At 42.4% G+C, this 18,867-nt stretch overlaps 1 protein-coding gene across 1 annotated transcript in view; it reads right to left on the reverse strand.

Moving 5' to 3' along the window:
- LOC139334155 (plectin-like) overlaps window positions 1-18,867 on the reverse strand; it is a 154,777-nt gene that overhangs the window by 40,214 nt on the left and 95,696 nt on the right. Inside the window, exons 8-32 of the mRNA XM_070966917.1 lie at window positions 15,822-15,937; window positions 15,550-15,650; window positions 14,749-14,868; window positions 13,965-14,060; window positions 13,744-13,871; window positions 12,486-12,579; window positions 11,884-12,038; window positions 11,484-11,790; window positions 11,306-11,383; window positions 11,014-11,175; window positions 10,792-10,896; window positions 10,584-10,679; window positions 10,349-10,474; window positions 9,975-10,127; window positions 9,699-9,853; window positions 9,320-9,446; window positions 8,881-9,064; window positions 8,037-8,194; window positions 6,895-7,073; window positions 6,665-6,803; window positions 6,097-6,453; window positions 5,920-6,003; window positions 5,697-5,801; window positions 5,459-5,557; window positions 232-3,585 (exon numbers count right to left, since the gene is read on the reverse strand). Of these exons, the coding sequence (XP_070823018.1) occupies window positions 232-3,585; window positions 5,459-5,557; window positions 5,697-5,801; window positions 5,920-6,003; window positions 6,097-6,453; window positions 6,665-6,803; window positions 6,895-7,073; window positions 8,037-8,194; window positions 8,881-9,064; window positions 9,320-9,446; window positions 9,699-9,853; window positions 9,975-10,127; window positions 10,349-10,474; window positions 10,584-10,679; window positions 10,792-10,896; window positions 11,014-11,175; window positions 11,306-11,383; window positions 11,484-11,790; window positions 11,884-12,038; window positions 12,486-12,579; window positions 13,744-13,871; window positions 13,965-14,060; window positions 14,749-14,868; window positions 15,550-15,650; window positions 15,822-15,937 (6,778 nt within the window). The remainder of the gene's footprint in view (window positions 1-231; window positions 3,586-5,458; window positions 5,558-5,696; window positions 5,802-5,919; window positions 6,004-6,096; window positions 6,454-6,664; window positions 6,804-6,894; window positions 7,074-8,036; window positions 8,195-8,880; window positions 9,065-9,319; window positions 9,447-9,698; window positions 9,854-9,974; window positions 10,128-10,348; window positions 10,475-10,583; window positions 10,680-10,791; window positions 10,897-11,013; window positions 11,176-11,305; window positions 11,384-11,483; window positions 11,791-11,883; window positions 12,039-12,485; window positions 12,580-13,743; window positions 13,872-13,964; window positions 14,061-14,748; window positions 14,869-15,549; window positions 15,651-15,821; window positions 15,938-18,867) is intronic.

An 18,867-nucleotide genomic window follows, 5' to 3' on the forward strand; every position in this document is an offset into this window, starting at 1 on the left:
TAAAAATGAAGCAACATTCCAGGATATGAGGGGACATTCAGGATGTGATCTGCATGAGCACAGTGCACTGTAAAAAATAGAATCAAAATCATATTTAAAATTAAATATATGGTTTCATGATTAGTATGATCAAGAAAGGAATAGAGGAAATTTAAGAAAGAAGTGTGTTAGTTTTCAGATAGAGTTAACAATGACATAAGCTGCTCTGCTATGCCATTTTTGACACAATACCTCTTTTGACTTATTTTGAAGGTCTTCAGCCTCCATTTTCAGTCTAGCCTTCTCCTTCTCTAGGTCTGCGATAGCTTTGCGTAAATCGTCAGCCTCTTTGCTGGAATTTAGTCTTGCAACTTCCAGTTTTTCCACTACAGTCATTTTTTCTTTGGTGGCTACTTCAGTCTCATGAAGACGTGATGCAATCACATCGGCTTGTTTCTTGAATTTTTTAGCCTCCTCTTCAGCTTTGGCCTGGGCTTCACTGAGCTGAGAAACCTGAAGTTTCAATTTCTCAGCCTCAGCTATGATCTCCAATTGCCTTTTCCTCTCTGCTTCAAGGGACTTCTGGTATTCTTCTGTTTCCTCCTCCAGACGTTGTTGCATCAGTTGTTTGTCCTCCAGCAGCTTTTGTGCCTGTTCCTGAGCCAAGTCCTTCTGCCTCTGGAGCATCTCTGCCTCAGCTCTAAGTCTAGATGCCTCTTGTATGGCCTGCATTTTCTCTTTGAGCATTTTATCTGCAAGAGCTCGTTGTTGATTGAGGTCATCTTCTGCAATCTGTCTCAAGCGTGCAGCCTCTTGGGCTTCTACACTAAGTCTGGCAGCATCCTCTGCAAGCTTTTTCATATTGTCAGCCTCCTTGGCAAGGAATTTTTGTGTGTTATCTTTGTCTTTCTTGATGAGGCGCTGATTTTCCTCCTCAATTTTGAGTTTCAGCTTGAGTAGTTCCTCCATCTGAACCTTGACTTTGAGCAACTCCTCCTCCACCTGGGCCCTTTGTCTGACAGCATCATCAACCTCATCCTTCAAGCGGTGCAACTCTTCATCAAGTACAGATTTCTGCTTATCAGTTTCATCAAGCTTAAGTTTAACTTTTGTGAGCTCTTGCTCCACTTGGAACTTCTGCTTTAATGTTTGCTCCGCCAGTTTTTTGTGTTTAACCATTTCAGCATCAGCTTGTTGCTTTTGCTTGAGTGCTGCAGCCTCTGCTTGTGCTCGCTTAGCAGCTTCGAATTCAGCCTCCTTCCTCAGCCTCTCTGCGTCCTCCTGAGCTTTGGCTTGGTTTGCAGCTTCTTGCTCAGCAGCTGACTTTTGTCGTTCAGCTTCCTCTGCTTGTTGACGAAGGAGAGCTGCTTCCCTTTCTGCCTTCTCCTTAGCAGCCTCTGCCTCTTTAGCAAGCTTCTTGGCTTTTTCGTACTCTCCCTTAAGCTTCTCCTGCATGATGGTGTCTTCCTTCTGTTGAGCAAGAACACTTTGGACTTGCTCTTCAGCTGCACTGCATTTCTGTGCAGCTTGTTGGGCTGCAATAATCTGTTTTTCTGCTTCTTTGTCAGCCTCATCTTTCTGCCTTCTGGCTTCCTCTGCTTTCTTTTTCAGACGATCAAGCTCCTCTTGGGCCACCTTGCGTTGTCTGGCTGCCTCTTCCTCTGCAGCAGCGATCTTCTTAACCTTTTCCTCTGCCTCTCTCCTCCTGTTCTCCTCCTCAAGGGCGAGCTTCCTTAGTTTCTCCGCCTCCTCCTCGGCTCTGAGTTTACTTTGTTGAGTTTCCTCGGCAATGTTTTTCAGTTTGTTCAGTTCTAGCTCCAGATCGAGTTTTCCAGATGAGGCCTTCTCAAAGTTGAGCTTCAGAATTCGAATTTCTTCTTCAACAACTCGCCTCTGTTTCAGTGTGTCATCCACTATTGCCTTCTGTCTTTCCATTTCAGCCTCAGATGATTTTTTGAGTAGGACTATCTTTTCCTCAATCTCTTGCTTGTGCTGGTTGGCCTGGTCTTCAAGAGCTTTCCTCTGGTAAGACTCATCCTCAGCTTGTCGCCTGAGTCTTTCATTTTCTGCCTCCTTCTCTTTCAGGGCAATTTCAGCCTCTGTTTTTAAACGCGTTGCTTCACTGATTGCTGCCAGCTTCTCTTTGAGAATCCTTTCAGCCTCTGCTCTCTGACGAGCTGCCTCTTCCTCAGCAACTTGCCTCTGATGTTTGGCCTCCTCTGCAATGGCTCTAAGTTTGCTTGCTTCCTCAGCTAGGTCCCTCATCTTGCCAGCTTCAGCTTCAAGAAGTTGTTTACTCTTCTCTGTGTTGGACATGGTCTCCTTTTCTGCCTTGGACTTGAGCTGAATGAGTACATCCATTTCACTCCTCACTTTGGCCAGTTCATCCTCCAGCTGCTTCCTTTGTTGTTGAGCAGCAACAACTTCATTCTTCAGGCGGTAAAGTTCATCTTCAAGAAGGGATCTCTGCTGTTCTGCATTGTCAAAGTCTGCTCTAAGTCGAATCAGCTCCTGTTCTGCAACAAGTTTCTGCTGAGCTGTGCTCTCAGCTACCTTCCTCTGCCTCTCAAGTTCTTTCTCAGCCATATCTTTCTGCTTCAGGGCAGAGTCTTCTGCTTTGGCTCTCTTTTTGGCCTCACGTTCAGCCTCCTCCTTTTGTTTCTCAGCGTCTTCTTGAGCAAGGCTTTTTTTGTGAGCTTCTTCCTCAGCCTGGAGTCTTAGACGGAGGGCCTCATTAGCTTTTTGCCTCCATTTCTCAAGCTCCTTTTCTGCGTCTTCTCTGGCATTTTCAGCATCCTCCTGTTGTTTCTTGAGATATGCTGCTTCTTGTTGCAGTTGAAGGACAGCACCATGTTCTTGTTTCAGTGATTCTTCCAACTTTGAGGTCTTTTCGACAAAAGACATGTGTTTGCTCTGGAGCTCAGCCGCGGCACTCTTCTGGGCTGCTGATTGAGCAACCTTGATTTGTCTCTCCTTTTCTGCCTCTGCTTGCTTCACTCGCCTTTCAGCCTCCTCAGCCTGCATCTTGAGGTTTTCAAGGTCTTCCAGAGCTTTTTGCTTTTGCTTGGCAGCTTCCTTCTCTGCCTCGGCTTTACGTTTGAGCTCCTCCTCTGCTGCACGCTTTTTCTGGGTCTCTTCATTGACTTGTTTGCGGAGCTTCTCAGCTTCTTCCTGGGCAGCCTTTCTGAGTTTCTCAGCATCAGCTGCTCTGTCACGAAGTTGCTTGAGCTCAGATTCTGCAGTAGACTTTTGATTTACTGTTGTCTCAAGTTGGAGCCTGATGAGGCGGATTTCCTCCTCAATCTTGGCCCGGCTTTGAAGAGCCTCATCCACCTGTTGACTTTTGTCATTGATCTGTTGCTCTGAGAGTTTTTTCAGCTCATGTAGTTCCTGCTGGACGTTGTGCTTTTGCTTTTCTGCATCTACAGCAACAATTTCTCTCCTGCTTACTTCTTCCTGCATTCTGAGCTTCAGCTCTTGAGCCTCTTTCTCAGCTTTGGCAATGGCCTTTGCATGAGCTTCAGCTAACTGCTTCTGTTTGTCTAACTCAGCCTGCATCTTGGCCATTTTTTTCTGCTCCTCCGCTTTGAGTTTCTCTGCAGCTTTCTGCATTAGTGGAAGCAAATGGTAAAGAAAGGATTATAATCAAGCATGACATGTTAAAAGGTAACACTTTACATTAACCAGCTCAAAACAGTGTGGTTTAAAATTGTAATTACTGTAGTAATCACAATCTAATCACACTGGAATAAGAGCAACTTAATGTACTGTATTACCCAGGTAATGTTAATGTTAAAGTTAGCTCACAGGTCAAGTCAAAGATCAATCATTAGATGCACATTCATCAAAGTGATGTTAAATTCACGATGCAATTAAAACAATTCACGTCAAGACAATTCAGAGAAAAATGGATGATGGAGATGTATTAATTAATGTATGGAAACAAAATATCACTTCACAACACAGCAAGAAAATCATATGGCATGCAACTGTAGCTGTAGCACTAACTTTCAAAGCATTATAACTGATTGCAAAATATTGTAGTCCAATAGACTAGGACTAATTTAGCTTCATTTATTATAAAATTGTTGAACATACTTTGTTTCAATATATTATTTCAATGTTCATGGCATAAGTGGCAAAATATTCTTATTTTCAAATATGTAATAGTGTCTCACAGACAGTTTTTAAAGTGGGTTTCTGTTGAATTCACATGAAAAAGTTTTCTGTGTTCATTTTTGAGTGTATTGTCTTTGCACACATGTCAATTCAAGACTAAATGCTTCATGTCAGAGTATCACTAATACCATTCACTTAGACTGATTTTAATCTCATCCCACGCACTGGGGGTTCTTTAAATCACTATTTGCGACAGAATGGAATGAAAAAGTCAAGGGTAACTGGTTCAGGTGAAGTTAGGAAACTTGTTTATGACTGCAGGAAGTATAAGAAGCACTGTTAAATAGGTTAAAAAGAATACTGAGTACATGGTCTAAGTAAGGCTGCAAAGTTGGAATTTTGTTGGAAAGTTGTAATTCAATAAAAGGCTGCAGTGAAAGCAAGAACAAAAAAATGCAATTAAAAGCCAAAATGCAGAGACAGACACAGATGTTAGGATGATGGGGAATAGAAGTTATACTGTACAGTAGGTACTTGAAACACTGTGAATAATTTACCTCTTTAATGCTCAAACAAGTTAAGCATTCATCATGGTAAAGCACTGGCAAGCAGTTAAAAGAAGCAAAGAAACAAACAAAACATTAGGGTTAGAAAATAATGAAAAACTTTAAACTCGTAATCTGGAAAAAAGGAGAGCTGAAGACCCTGATAACCAGGCTGAACCACAGAGTGTTTAGTCTTAACCTCAGGGGGAAAAAAGTGGCCAGAGGGATAAGAAAGGAAAGGGAAATCATAGTGAAAGAAAGAACCCCTCACTCTAAATCTACAATGGCACAATCCACACAATGAATGCAGATGGAATAGCTAATGAAAACACACAGTATACTGTGTTTATTCAGTCTAGATTTCAACTGACATTACAAATTACGATCTCAATGTGACTTCAAATAAATAATCAATTTAAATACTGTATTAACTTGAATGTAAACACACTCAAACCTTATCCATCTTATTTGCTTGCATTTATTATTTTGGCTATTATTTCTTTGACTAATCCATTGTCACTACTAACAGCATATAATATGCTGTAACAAATCTTCTCCAGCTATTATTGTAGATCAGCTACAGCATGCCAATGTTTCATGCGTAACCAGTGCAAAGGAACTATTTGTCACCCGTACATTAATGTAATGCATGTGTGTGTGTATGTGTGTCGGTGTGACACACAGAAAAAAGTCGGTGCATTCATGCATTCTGGTGATCGGCGGGTCATCTCGTTTGTTGGTTGGTTAATTACTTGGTTTGTTAGGTTAATGTTAGAATTTAGTTTGTTTAGGATCCTCAGCCAGTTGTCACGCACCTCCTCGTCCTCCAAGCGGCGCTGTGAGTCAGTGATGAACTTGATGTACTGACTAGTCAGAGTCATCAGCTCACTGTACCGGGTCCTCAGTGTTACATACTGACACAAGGAGAAACAAACAACACTTAGAAATGTGAATTTTCAGCTTCATGTGTACCTCTCTCACCGTGCAATAAGTCAATGGTTAAGCCAACTATTTTCGAGAAACTGTATCCTACATGGCTTCTAAGAAACGAACCTCCTGAATGATGTTGTCAGAAGCCGAATCCAGTTTGGTTTTCTTCAAGGGAGAAGCAAGAGGCTCCACCTGAGCTTTGTAGGCAACCAACTGGAGTTCATAGTCCTATTTGGAAAAAGAAAAATATCCTCCATACATCAGTTGTGCCAAATATTTTCACTAAATACTCGACATTACAATATTAACAATAATTTAATAAAATCTGGTGGTGTGTAATGCTCACCTTGATAGTATCAATGTATGCTTTCGCATATTTTTGACACTCGTCAACTTTGTCTTTGTTCTTTTCAATCTCCTCCAGCAGTTTCTGTTTTGAAACAGGGAAAAACAGCTGTTCCCACTAGTTTCACACAAAGATCATTAAAAGAATGCTGGCAATATCAAGCAGCATACAACATACCTTTTCCTGGGCCAGTTGTTCTTTCAGAGTTTTGCTGTCAGTGATGGGTACCCCCTGGATCTTCTCCTGCCTTTGCTTGGCATCGGCAATCCAGCGGATAAGCCAGTCATAACTCTCACGATAGTAGCCTTGCTGGCGGCCAAGCTGCTCCAGCTCTCTCAGGCGAAGGTCGATCTGTGTGAACACGGCCTTCCAGCGGTCCTGCAGACTGGACAGGAGCTGACGGTAGTGGTCCAGCTCGGCATCACGCTCGTTGTGCACACGTGACATCTTGTCGCTCACTGCAGTGGCCTTCTTCAGCTCTTCTTCCAGAGAGTCAAACACTGGCTGTTCACCCTCAGCCTCAGCTCGCATTTTCTGCAGATTTCATCCAAAAAGAAAGGCCAGTCAGCAATGAGCAAACAAGGTCAAAATCATCATTTAGGACAAAGTTCAACATCTTAATGGGAGCAGTTCCCAGTTGATTGAGAGGATGATTTGTGTATGAAAATATACAATCATTTGACAAGGTTCTCAAACAGATGGTTTCTGCTGCAGGCACCTAGTAAAACAGCCCAATGATGTTTACCTTAAGCTTTGTTCTGTAAGTCTCTACTTCCTTTACATCCTTTGGCACAGTGTGAACCTCGCGCAGACAGTCCTCATACTGCTTGAGAACTCCCTCAGCACCTTGTGTGTTACGGATGACCATTTCCACAGTCTTCAGCCTGGAGCAAAAAACAATAAGTGAATAAAGTAACAAGGACATAGGGACATTAGTAAACTCTCAAGAATTAGTGGGGACAAGTGGGGACTCACTTGTCGAGATAAACGGAGGAAAGCATGTAGGCATGATCCATCTTCTGCACAGTGAGGTCAAGCTCTGAGCGAAGGACAGGAGCTGAGGCAGACTGCTGAGGGGAGGCCAAGACCTCTTGCGTCTTTACAGACACCTTATTAAGGTCCTTCTTCAGACCCTCAAGCTCCACCTGGACTTTCTGTACAACAGAAGAATACAGCAACATGTAACGAGTGAAAACGTGCCAAAAAAAAAAAAGGCAGATTCCAAAATTGTGCTAAAAGACATCTTTAAAATTTAACCTGTGCTTCTCTGTGCAAAGATTGTCCAGAGGCACTGCAAACATTCTGAGATCAGAGAGGAGCTGAACAGCTGTAGTAGGAGGGTAGCCAGCAGGCCTACAATCTCTGCAGCCCCCTCAGAACTGGATGTAAACTAAAAATCTCAACGCAATTCTCTGCTGTATTTTCACACTTCAAAGCCACAGCGATTGTGACCCTCACTCCATTTTTACACTACACCCAGTGGTTTAGAAGAGTGAGAAGAGAGAGCATGAAATTTCATTCCCTATTCTTCTTTCCACCAATTTACCAGTCCACCAATCATGTCCTTACTCCACCATACTGCATGGATTCTGGTTAATGTGGTTAAAAAGCATGAAGCATTTTGACTCAATTACAGAATTATCTAATTATCTAATTTTAGATTGACCAACTTTTGCCTCTAAGCTGCTAAGAACCATCTTATGAATGCTTTCCCTTCTAAACATGTTGGATCTTTAAGCTTATATGAAAGCTAATCCAATGAGGGTCATTACATGCAAATGTTACAGACACAGAGACAATGACCATACTGCATAGTGATATGCAGAGCAGTCTGTAGCTCTCTAAATTAAGACACATTTCCTCTTGCAAAGGATATTTAGTATTCATTTCCATTCCATCCTCACAAGCTGATAGGAATACATGAAAAGCTAATTTAAATTAACCTTTGAGATAATCCTCCAGGCAATTCAGCTGATTCAAGCCGAGTGGCACACAACATAGAGGCTGGCATTAGCAGTCTCCCAAATTAATATGGTAATGTCGTATAATTAATATGGTAATGATTATTTGACCACAGTGATATTTGAACACATGACACAATCATTTGAGTGCAGTACCTTCTGCTCCGTTGTCTTCTGAACACATTCTTTCAGAGGTTCCTTCTCCATAGGTCTGCGGATGCGAGCCACAGTCCCAACTTCACAGTCCTCTATACGCAGGCGCAGGTCCTTGAGCTCAGAGATGTAGTTCTTACACAGAGACTCGTCCTGTTGACCTGTGTGGCACCATTTGCATTAGTTTAGTACAGCAGTATCAAAGAAGTCATTTATTTACCAAAAGTTGGGGTTGGGGGAAAAACAGATTTTTTGACATATAAGAATGCAGAAATACTGAATAGATTATGCCATGACTGTGATGTCACTTTGTCAAATCACTTTTTTTTGCAACATCTACCACATATGTGCAGTGCACTTAAGCACAATCATACATGCAGCTCTCCATGTGTTGTGTTACATATACACTACAGTCACAGCGTATAGTATAAAGTATAGCAAATATTTTCTAGCAGTAGTAATCACACTATTAGGTGATCTGGCTACATGGCCAAAAAAAAAAGCTCAACATTCTGTAGATTAACCTACAAAACATGGATTCTACTTTGTACAGCGCTGCAAAAAAAAAGAAAACAAAACAACATGCAGTCATTCAGAACTCTACTCTGACGGTACTGGTTATTTCTCAACACCTCATCCAAGCATCTAAGCATGTACACACACTAGCTTGGTGAGCTGCCGCTTTGACTGGCTCGCAATGACTCACCTCTGAGTCTAAACATTGGTCCTGCTGAGAAGGGAATGACAATTATACACTGTAAATGTTGCTCCACACTTACAGCATATTCCCTTGGCACATCCATGAATAATGAAAAGCTTATTTGTCATTTATAGATTAAAATGTTACCTTTTTCCATGGAGCGGAGAAGGCTGTCGAAATGCTGGGTTGACTTGGTGTAGTCCTCCTCGATCTGCATGCGGTCATCAGGGCCAAAGAGCTGCGAGTCCTGGCTGTCCCGCATGTAGTCCTGGTAGTGGATCTCCAGGTTCCTCATTAGCAGCCTGTATTCCTCTGGTTTCATGCTTTTTAACTGCATAGGATTGACAAGCATGGGAGTGTCAGGTTTATTTCATAGACATGAAATATACAGAATCATTAAAGCACAAACAAAGCCTCAACAGCCTAAACATCAAAGACTAATGCACTTTAGCTATTTCTCATTTGCTAAGTACAGTTGGCTGAGGTAAAGACTGTATATTGTTTAATACTAATACATGTTGTTTGTGATGAAAATTCTATCCTTAATATAACACCATACTTTTAACACAAAAATGTCCATGCTCACCATGGTGATGTTCCAGGAGCGAATCTGTGTGAAGTCTCTCATCAGGTACTGCCATGACAGCAAGCTCTTCATGTCTATATGGAGCCGCTGCCACATAGACACCATCTCCTGATGACCGGCATCCAGACTGGAGTAGGACAGGAATGAGCATAGTGCAATTATTAAGAAAGGACAGTACTACAGAGATTATACCTTGACAGTTACAGGGTATTTAACCCATTATGTATTTGGTGTAATGTGTCAGAGACTGGATTGGTTTACAGAAACAGTGCATCGTTACTCGTTAAAAGTTATGTGTAGCATTACATACCAACTCCCGACCCAGAGTGAGGCTGAGTAGCTACGTTACGAAGTTAGTTTTGTTTCAGTGGGTTCTCACCTGGACACACCATCCATGGCCTCCTTGTTGACTGGAGGTACGATGAAGCAGACGGAGGGCACCACGGCCTCATGTCCAGAGCGGTTCAGGACCTTCCACTTGAAGGGCTGAGAGTTGTTGAGGAGTGCACACTCATCTCCTTTATGGACAGTAATCTGAAACACAATCCATGATTGATGAATACACACATTAAAGAGGGCATGCTGAGGTCCTGCAACCACTCCGAGCTACGAATGATTGCACATCACTATGAGCTGGTAAGCAGGCAGTCCTCACCTCCTGTTGCTTGAAGTCACACACAGCCTGGATAGGCAGTTTGCCTTTGATGGAGGTGGTGGGGTTGCGCGGTTTCAGCTGAATGATGGACTTCGCTCTCTTGTTCAGGCCAGTGGCAAGGGTCTTGAATTCATTCAGCTGTTCTCTCTCCTCCTGGTGGTTAAAAAATAAACATACACATAAGATAAGAATAAAATGCATCCTGTGTGATGTACACATTAAAATGTGAGCAGTGGGGCAGGTTTGTTTTTGAATCAAAAATTGTCATCATCTTGACATATTTTCTAAATCCTTCTACTTTTTCTTAAGACGCTCATCTGGCAAGGCCATGCACATATAGACACAGTATATAAATAGAAGCAGTCATCACTCACCACAGCATCCTGCAGCAGGTCCTCCAGCCGCGTGGCTGTGGTGGAGCGATCACAGCTGTATTTCTTTTTCATGTTCTCTTGTATTTTCTTCATCTTGTCCTGAGCGTCTTTCACATCAGCAAAGAACTGCAAGCAAGAGGACATCACGGGGGAGACAAAATGTGACTCTTTGCTCTCTGAATATTAATGGAGTCTCATGGTAGATTACTGGAATTGGAAAGTCACTGTTCCATACCTGGTAGTAGGCTGTGTTTTCTTTGAGGTGAGCCTCAATACAGCAGCACAGCTGGAGGATCCAGCTCCACTGAGTCTGCAGGGCAGCTGTGTAGGCCTGCAAGAGACCGAGAAGACATGATGATAATGGATTAGTTGAGGGCTCAGAGTCTAGCTTCTATACTACATGTGGATTTGGACTGTTCACTTGGGTTTATTAGAATAAGTACCTCAACTGTCTTCTTGCCAGGATGTCCATCTCTTACAAATTTGTCTCCCATGGCCTGGATATCATTGACCTTCTTCTCCCTCAGCTCCAGCTCTCGCATGAGACCCTAAACAACACAAATAAAACAGTTAATGACAATCTTGGGGAAAAAAAGTCAATTCATTGAATGAATCAATCAAATGTTTTGACATGCTGTGAGTTGTTGCTCTACTTCTAAACGCACAGAGTAGTTGTCTTTCTTAGCTGTCATGTTGGTGTTCCTGTCACTCCAGTCAAAGTTGACCTCCTCTTCTTCTTTGTCATTTAACCACATGAGTTCCTTAGTGGCAGCGCTGACGAAGGCGTGAAGTGACTCCAAGTTCTTTAGGCGGGACTTGGAAGAGTTCTGAAAGACCAACAGTTGATTCAAAATCAGCACTCAAATACCTACAATTTAAAGCCTTTAGAAGATCTGAAATCAAACAAAAATCTAAATATTAGCCACAGAAAAATGTTTAAATAGGAAAAAAGATTACCAGTAGTTTGCCATACTGAAGGTCCAGTTTACCCAGGTATTCTCTGTATGTGCCTTTGCTGACAGGAGAGAGCTGGGTCTGAAGAGCACAACAGATGCAACAGAGGTTACTTTTCAAATCAACCGTACAGCATCAGACAGTATGAAGTCATTCCCAGTGGCTCTGATAAGGGTACTACCTCGTCAGACCTGGCCCGTTCAATCTTGGACCGGAAGTCCTCCACAGTCTGGTGCAGGCCTCTGTGGCTGCCCAGCTGGGATTCCACAGAGGGAAGATCAGAGCCCCACTGGGCTTCATCAATGCGGCGCTGGTTCTCCTCCACCCAGGCCAGAAGGTCTTGAACATAGCGAAGGGTCACATCATCCAACTCAGGTCGCACCCTCGCGGTGGACTGCTGGGGAACCTGCACGGTGGTCACAGCGGACTTCAGACGAAGGTTGTAATCGCTGCGCAAGTTTACCAGACGTTCATGGAGCCGGTAAACCCTGTGGAGATGAGACACACAGTCAGCTATTGGTTGGAAGTCTCCTTTATATTGTGTTGTGTATTATTACAAGTGAACTTGAACAAGCACCTACCTGCGATACATCTGCTCAGCCTGAGGGTGGCGCCCATCCTTCAGTATCTGCACATCATTGAAGAGCAGGCGAATCATGTTGTCGGCCTTGTCCAGCTCCCTCTCCACTTCTGCTGTGTGCTGAGCTGGTTTCCCTGCATTCAGCAGACGGATGTCCTGAAGGGAAGAAAGCCCATAGAAATATTAATTTTCATCTTTCAAATGCCACCCAAATCAGAGAGGAAAACAAAGGCTTGTAACAGTTATTGACACATAAACATCAGCCCTTTCTCAGCCTGAAGGACACTAGAGATCCCTGTGATTTTAGCACTACATACTGTACATGGCATGTGAACCTTCACAGAGTTTAATGAAATAGGCTGTACTTTGGACTTAATAAGACCATATGCCTCATTACCCCAGCAACCATCTCCCTCAGACAGCTGCAACTGTACAGCTGAATTCATTTCAAAGATGAATTTAGCATTTAAAAAGTCACAATTAAATTAACAAGCCACATGGTCAAAGAAGTTTGATCATCTTCTTGGTCCTTGGGACTCTTTCTTCTTTGGGAACTCATATCAAAATATAGTATTTCTCATGTTGGACCTGAATAGGACTCACCGTCTGCAGCAGTGTCTCCAGGTGGCTTAGTTGGTCATCACACAACCCCGACTCCATCTGGACTTTACTGACAATCCTCTGGAGCCTCTCGAGTCTGGATCAGATAATAAAGAATCAATAAAACCCTGTGATCTTCCCCATCTCACAACTCCCTCAGCATCAACTCCCTCTTTGGCATTTCCTGGACTAAAAACGTGCGACAATCACATTAGACCACCAGAGGCTTAAGCGCCCACCTGCGCTGTAGCAAGAACTCCAGTTTATGAGGGTCACTCACAAATGCCATTCCTCAACTCTTTTTATAAAGTTTACAGGTCCAGCTATGATAGAAACGGTTCCTCTCTGAGGAGAACTCTGGACTCTGTCACGTAGCAGCACAGAGTGAGACACAAACATCTTCGTTTTCTGACAAAGGCACCCAGTCTCCTCACTCAGTCATTCCACGTCGCAGAATCATACACAAGGCTATCAGACTGCAAGATGACCGCACAAGCTCATGGCATGAAACCATCCCATTTTCCAGGCATGATGCAACATTAATCTAACTACAGGACATCTCTTCCTATTTCATCAACCTTAACTGTATCTTTTTACGTGTCCAATTATGAGGAACACACCTCTCTCATTTTGACACAAAACAATTTCACCAGAATGTTTGGTTATTTTCTATCGAAGCAGTAACAATTCTGCAATAAGTCTGCAACTCAAAATGATGGTAAAATAAGAAGCCGCTTCATAAATAAGCAACTGTGGTCAAGGGTAAAGAAACTGGCAATGAAATATTGTTGCCCTAGCTTCATGAGCATAGCTTTGGTCATGTCAAAAGGTTAGTAGGATAGGAATTCAATAACATTGAGGCCAAATTCAGTTTACTATCTTATTATCGTATTAATACTCCCAAAGTAAATACTGTTATGACAGGGATTTTCTTATTCCTATCCTATTTAAACAAGCTAGGTCAAGATTATCTTGTCCTCTCTGAACTGGTAAAGATGTGCTCTGTACATATAAAATTTATCCTTATTACGTATTATTGTCGAAGCAGGGTGTGGTGTCATCTCTATGTATACATCCTGTATGTATTCTGTATAGTAGGCATGATTATGAATTATCTGCTAATGTATGATCTGGATGTGGTGCCTGACTTATTTATTTTTATACTGTTTTGACTTGTTTCCACTACACTCCTTGGTTAGGAAAAACTAGGAAATTTGATCCATAAATGTATATATGATTGCATATCCGCCACTGTCCTAACCTCTCAAACTCTATCCTGAGCAGCCGTTCTCTTTCAAGGATGGCCACATGAAGTCGACCCCATTCTTTCTCCACATCAATGGGATGGTAGCCTGGAGGGACCTTCACCTGACCAGCATGTACGGCACTCTGTTGGCAGGTGGGAGTAGAATGATAATGCGTCATCCTTCATTTGAACAGAACACAATAGAATACAAAAGAATCGAAAATGAGGGTGCTTGCCTCAAAGGACTGGTAGATGTGTTTAGACCGGTTCTTGTCAGACTCTTTCACTGGCAGCTCCGTCTCTTTGAACCTCAAGAACTGACGCCAAAGAAGCTAAAGAAAAAATACACACAAATACGTTCATTTTAAAGTTTCTTGTCTGTTCCAAAACATCTGAAAAAATAGCCTTTATGGAACAAATGGTGAAACCTTGGCTTTACTTGTGAGTTGAAGTTATAATGAGTCAAATAACTGGATTGCCTTCATTAATAAAAAGAAAGTCTAACCAGACTTAATGGTTTTAAAGAAGCACATCCAAACCGCTATTTTTCACGATGCTGTGCTGCTGATAATTTGACTTCTAAGTGAATTAAGAAAAACACTAAAGTCACGCCATGCTTTTGTTCAGCAGTGCAGACAGGGAGCGGCCCAGTGGTGAGTCTTCTGAGGATTAGGTTCAGCATGAGTTTTCTCAGCACTGACACTGTCCCACCTACCGTACAACAATGTCTGTTGCCTCTATCTGCCCACAGCCAGACATGATGTAAGTCCATTTTTTGATCTAACAATGGATGGCTGCCAAAGCCTCTTTTTCATAATATTGTACTGTACGTAATGAATTATGTACCGTATTTTAAGCGATCTTCTTTTAATTACATAAAGAGAACTTTTCATGCAGGGTATTAAGGGAAACTCTCTTTTTATATCGTATTTCTGCTCATCAGTGTTGCTCAAATGCAAACATACCCATAACAAAGACAAATATCTGGCCTAGAGGCATAACATCAGCATATCATCTCACCTCTATCTCCTCATAACTGGCAGGGAACTTCCTCTCCTCAAAGATCACGACATGGTGGCGGATCCACTGGAGCAGAAGAGTCACCAGCTCGTAGTACTCCTGCCAGCGCAGCTCCAGCTCCTGCAGCCAACACAGCAGAAAAGATAGTTGGGAGGTCAGCAACAACAGACAGGAGGGCTCTTCTTCTCCTGCGTCTCCATGTTCAATCACTCAGGCAACACACTAAACTCAATTAAGCGTCAACAATGAAGGTCTTGTGTGAGTGTACAGGGAGGGAGAGTGGAGAGGGGGTTGATAAGTGGTGGGAACAGACAGACAGACAGAAGCATATTTCTACAATTCTCCAGGCTTCAGTGTGTTTATAAGGGCATTTATTAGAAAAGATGTGAGATCAGTTTTCATTTTCTTTACATCAGCCAAGTTTAAGATGAGGACACACTAGCACAGCATTAGTCTAGTGAGTGAGCTTGTATCCACTACAATCATGTGAACAGGTGATGTATGACAATACATACTTCTGCAAGTGTAAACACCACAGGTTTCTTATTTCTGCAACTTGGTTTCACAAGACTTCTATTTCTCTTGAACACGCTGAAGCTTTGGATAATACTGCTAACAAAAGCCCGTTCACAAAGTGAGTCACGAGCCCGTTCAGTTTTGATTAAATCTGATCAAGCATTAAACCAGATCAAATTAGAGGAAATATTGATGTTAGCCTGATGCATATCTATTTATAGCACATTTGAAATATTTCAAATGTGACTCAAATAACTGTGATGGTACGAAAGAACTTCTGCTCACGTTAGCTCTGCCATCATGTACGTCAACACGAGGCATGGCATCATACAAAGATGATACATAGGTGATGATGGACTTCTCATCAGGGTGTGGGACATCAACATCTGAAAGGACAAGGTACAATTTATACTCCATTTCATTATTTTATGCAACTATTAACAGCCATTAACCTGTAGAGTTCCTAATACTGTAGCATTACATAACAACAAATACAGAATAAAACCATTACCAGCACGAGCAAACAAGTCTGGTGTTTGTTTCTGACTAAATCTTACCCTCAGGGTCCAGGAGGCGTGTCACTCCCAGGTCTCTCTCTGCCACACCGAAGGCCTGTTCCAGGTTGTCCAAGTTGGACTGTCTGTACACTTTGCCCATGTCGATGAGTCTGGGACTAAGGGAACACGAAAATGAACAATTAATGGTAATTAAAGGTCCAAGTGAGAGGTTAAGCAAGTCTCAAGTAATCTATGACTGTAATCTGCTGAGTAAGGAGCACATATCCAGTGCCCATGCAAATGCAAGCTTCCATCAGAGCCAATGTGAACAAGCTAACCTTGTCAGAGCCTACCAATAATAAATCAAACTCTCAAAATGCAGAACGAAGCCATTAGCTGCTGCTCGCAGCTGGCCTCTCAAATGATGAGCGCCTCATCTTGACAAGGGAAGAAAGAGGAGAGACGACCTGTGGACACATTTGTATTCAGACCAGAGGACAGACTGAGTGTATTTTTTTCATGCCCAGTGAGGATGGAGTGCTGCGTGGATTTAAGATGGGCAGTAAGTGCCTTGCGCTGTTAACACGTTGTGAAATTTAATGGATCCGAGTATAAGGTACACATCTACCCCTCTACAAGATCAGTTCTGATTTATTACAGCTCATTTACAGATATCAATATACTTAATATACTTCTGGATTAATTTTACTCCATGTAAAATGAATAAAAGTGATGTTTCCCAGGTAACACTCATCTGCCTCCCTGAAGCAGTGTGTACGCATTTTCATACTTGCTGATTCTCCTGCTCAGGAAAACTGAGAAGATTATGACTGAAACACTGACTACAATCACACTAAGAGTTCCACAGACTAAAAATCTTGATTAAAACAAAACAGCAAGAACAAAAAAAATTCTAAAATGTGACTTTATACCAACTACAATTTTCAGTAAGCATCTAAGACTAAAAGTAAAATTCTTGTTAAAATGAGTGCTGGTCTGTACAGGTCCGCTCACTGATAAGGTATGACACTACATATATTAGCAGCGGCTGTGTAGTGCTTCTGCCAATGGCTACATGCTGTTCAAAGCCTGCCTGTACACTTCTGGCAAACCTGTATGAGCATCTGTCTTTTTCTCCTCTGGGTGTTTGACTCTCTCTGGCAGATGTCAGAGCATCCATAAGTGGAATATAATTTATAGAGCAGCGAACACAATCTGTGACACATTTAAATTGGCAGCCAAAGATAGCTTGACTCCCAGAACAAACAAAAGTTCATGTTTTCAGAGTGCAAAAGAGCATGAATGAATGCATCGCTGAACCTCAGCTATCATGCACACAGACTTGACTATTACTCAACTTTCACACATCATGAACTATACTGACATTACCATAAATTTAAATATACAACGTATATCCCTACAGTACTGATTAGGAAATACTGTAAGAAAATACAGTCTGTGCACAAAGCAGCAGTTGGAGGAGAATCATACATCTCTCTGACTCGCAGGGTGGAATGGTTCACGTTCTGTCCGAAGACAGGAGAAGGCTCCACAAGGACAATTTCTCGAACAGAGTACTGCTTTGTTGATTTAGCCGAGCTGGTCATGCTCTTTCCCTCTCTTCCATGAAAGCTACGGGACCTCCATTCCTGGCCCACATCGTCACTGAGCGAGCGGGCCCCTGAGCTATGGGAACCCCGGCCCGAGTCCCAGGAGGATCCCTCTGATGGGATATCCTCACACAACATGACCACCCGGTCATCCAGGTCGCTGACAGATCCCGCCGTGCCACCAGTCAAGCCTTTGCTTCGTTTCTTATGCTTAGACTTCTTCCGTACACCAAGCATCTTACAGCGTCACAGAGGCTCTTTGTCCAGCAGCAAGGAAAACGTTTATGCTTTAGTGGCTGGCCTTACAGCTTCATTCAGCATGCTAACACATCTTTTGATGGCTTGATGGTTGCGTTCAAATCCATCCTGAGCACTGTCTCACGAGTCCGTCATCATGCGAAAATCCTCTTAATCCTTCTGTGGGGTTGCTGAGATTAGAAAGCCTCCTAGTGGCATAGCCAAGTCACTGCTCCTTCATCAAGCTTTTGAACATGAAACCTAAAATCAACTGTAGCTTTGTAAATTCATTCTGTAAACCCTGAACAATCTTGAATTCTCTGGACGATCGCATATTCTGCACCAGGATGCCCTGAATTATGCCTCGGCACGAAGTAACGCCACAGTTTTCAGTGTGCTACAGTTACGCCCTCACACCACACCCCTACCCTTTATGAAAATCAACACTAATCCAGCCACAGGTGTCTCCAAAAAAAGAAAAAAATTCTTAGTAATATAGTTGCAGGTACATGCTTGAGTCTGAGAAAACGTGCCCCTGCAGGCATCTCTTTCTTCAATACTTAATGGCTTTGAAGAACTACATCGTGCTCACTACTGAACTTTGTCTCATCTATTACCTCTCTGTCTTCTGTTTGCTCTCTGGACTCTGCATGAGTCCCTTTGTTAAAACATCTAAAACAAAAACAACCAATAGCATGCTGTATTGGCAAATCTCCTGAGAAATAAATGTGCATTCATTTCACACAACGCTACTACACAAAGCGACCTTTAACCGCTAATTCTACTATAAAGACACATGGCAACATTAGGAGAATAAGCAGATTTAGTGTTCAACAAGGAGTTCAGATTTAACTTTTTAATACTAGGTTACCAACAATTTAATAAGTTAATCATATTTAATGGAGGAATTATGGTGGTTAAGCATTACTCATGGCCAACGCCTGCCAATGGCATTCCTAGCCGAAAGGCCTGGTATGTTTATGGCGAGGCAGATTACAGATTCTATTAAAGCAGCATTGACAGATATCGTAACTACAAAAAGGCTTAAAAGAAGGCATTTCAACGGGCAGAGTAAATAAATAATATCAGGTTTCTAAACCTGATTAAACAGAAAAGGCTGCATAAATTAATTTGAGCACCGTGAGTGCAACTACATGAAGCTCTGCACTATTACGGTACATCTACATCACAGCGCACGTCACGGTTCTCATGTCTTAAATCGTTTCAGGAACAGATACTTGTCAATACTGAGAGTGGGA

Source organism: Chaetodon trifascialis, chromosome 7, assembly GCF_039877785.1.
Source record: "Chaetodon trifascialis isolate fChaTrf1 chromosome 7, fChaTrf1.hap1, whole genome shotgun sequence".
Lineage (NCBI taxonomy): Eukaryota > Metazoa > Chordata > Actinopteri > Chaetodontiformes > Chaetodontidae > Chaetodon > Chaetodon trifascialis.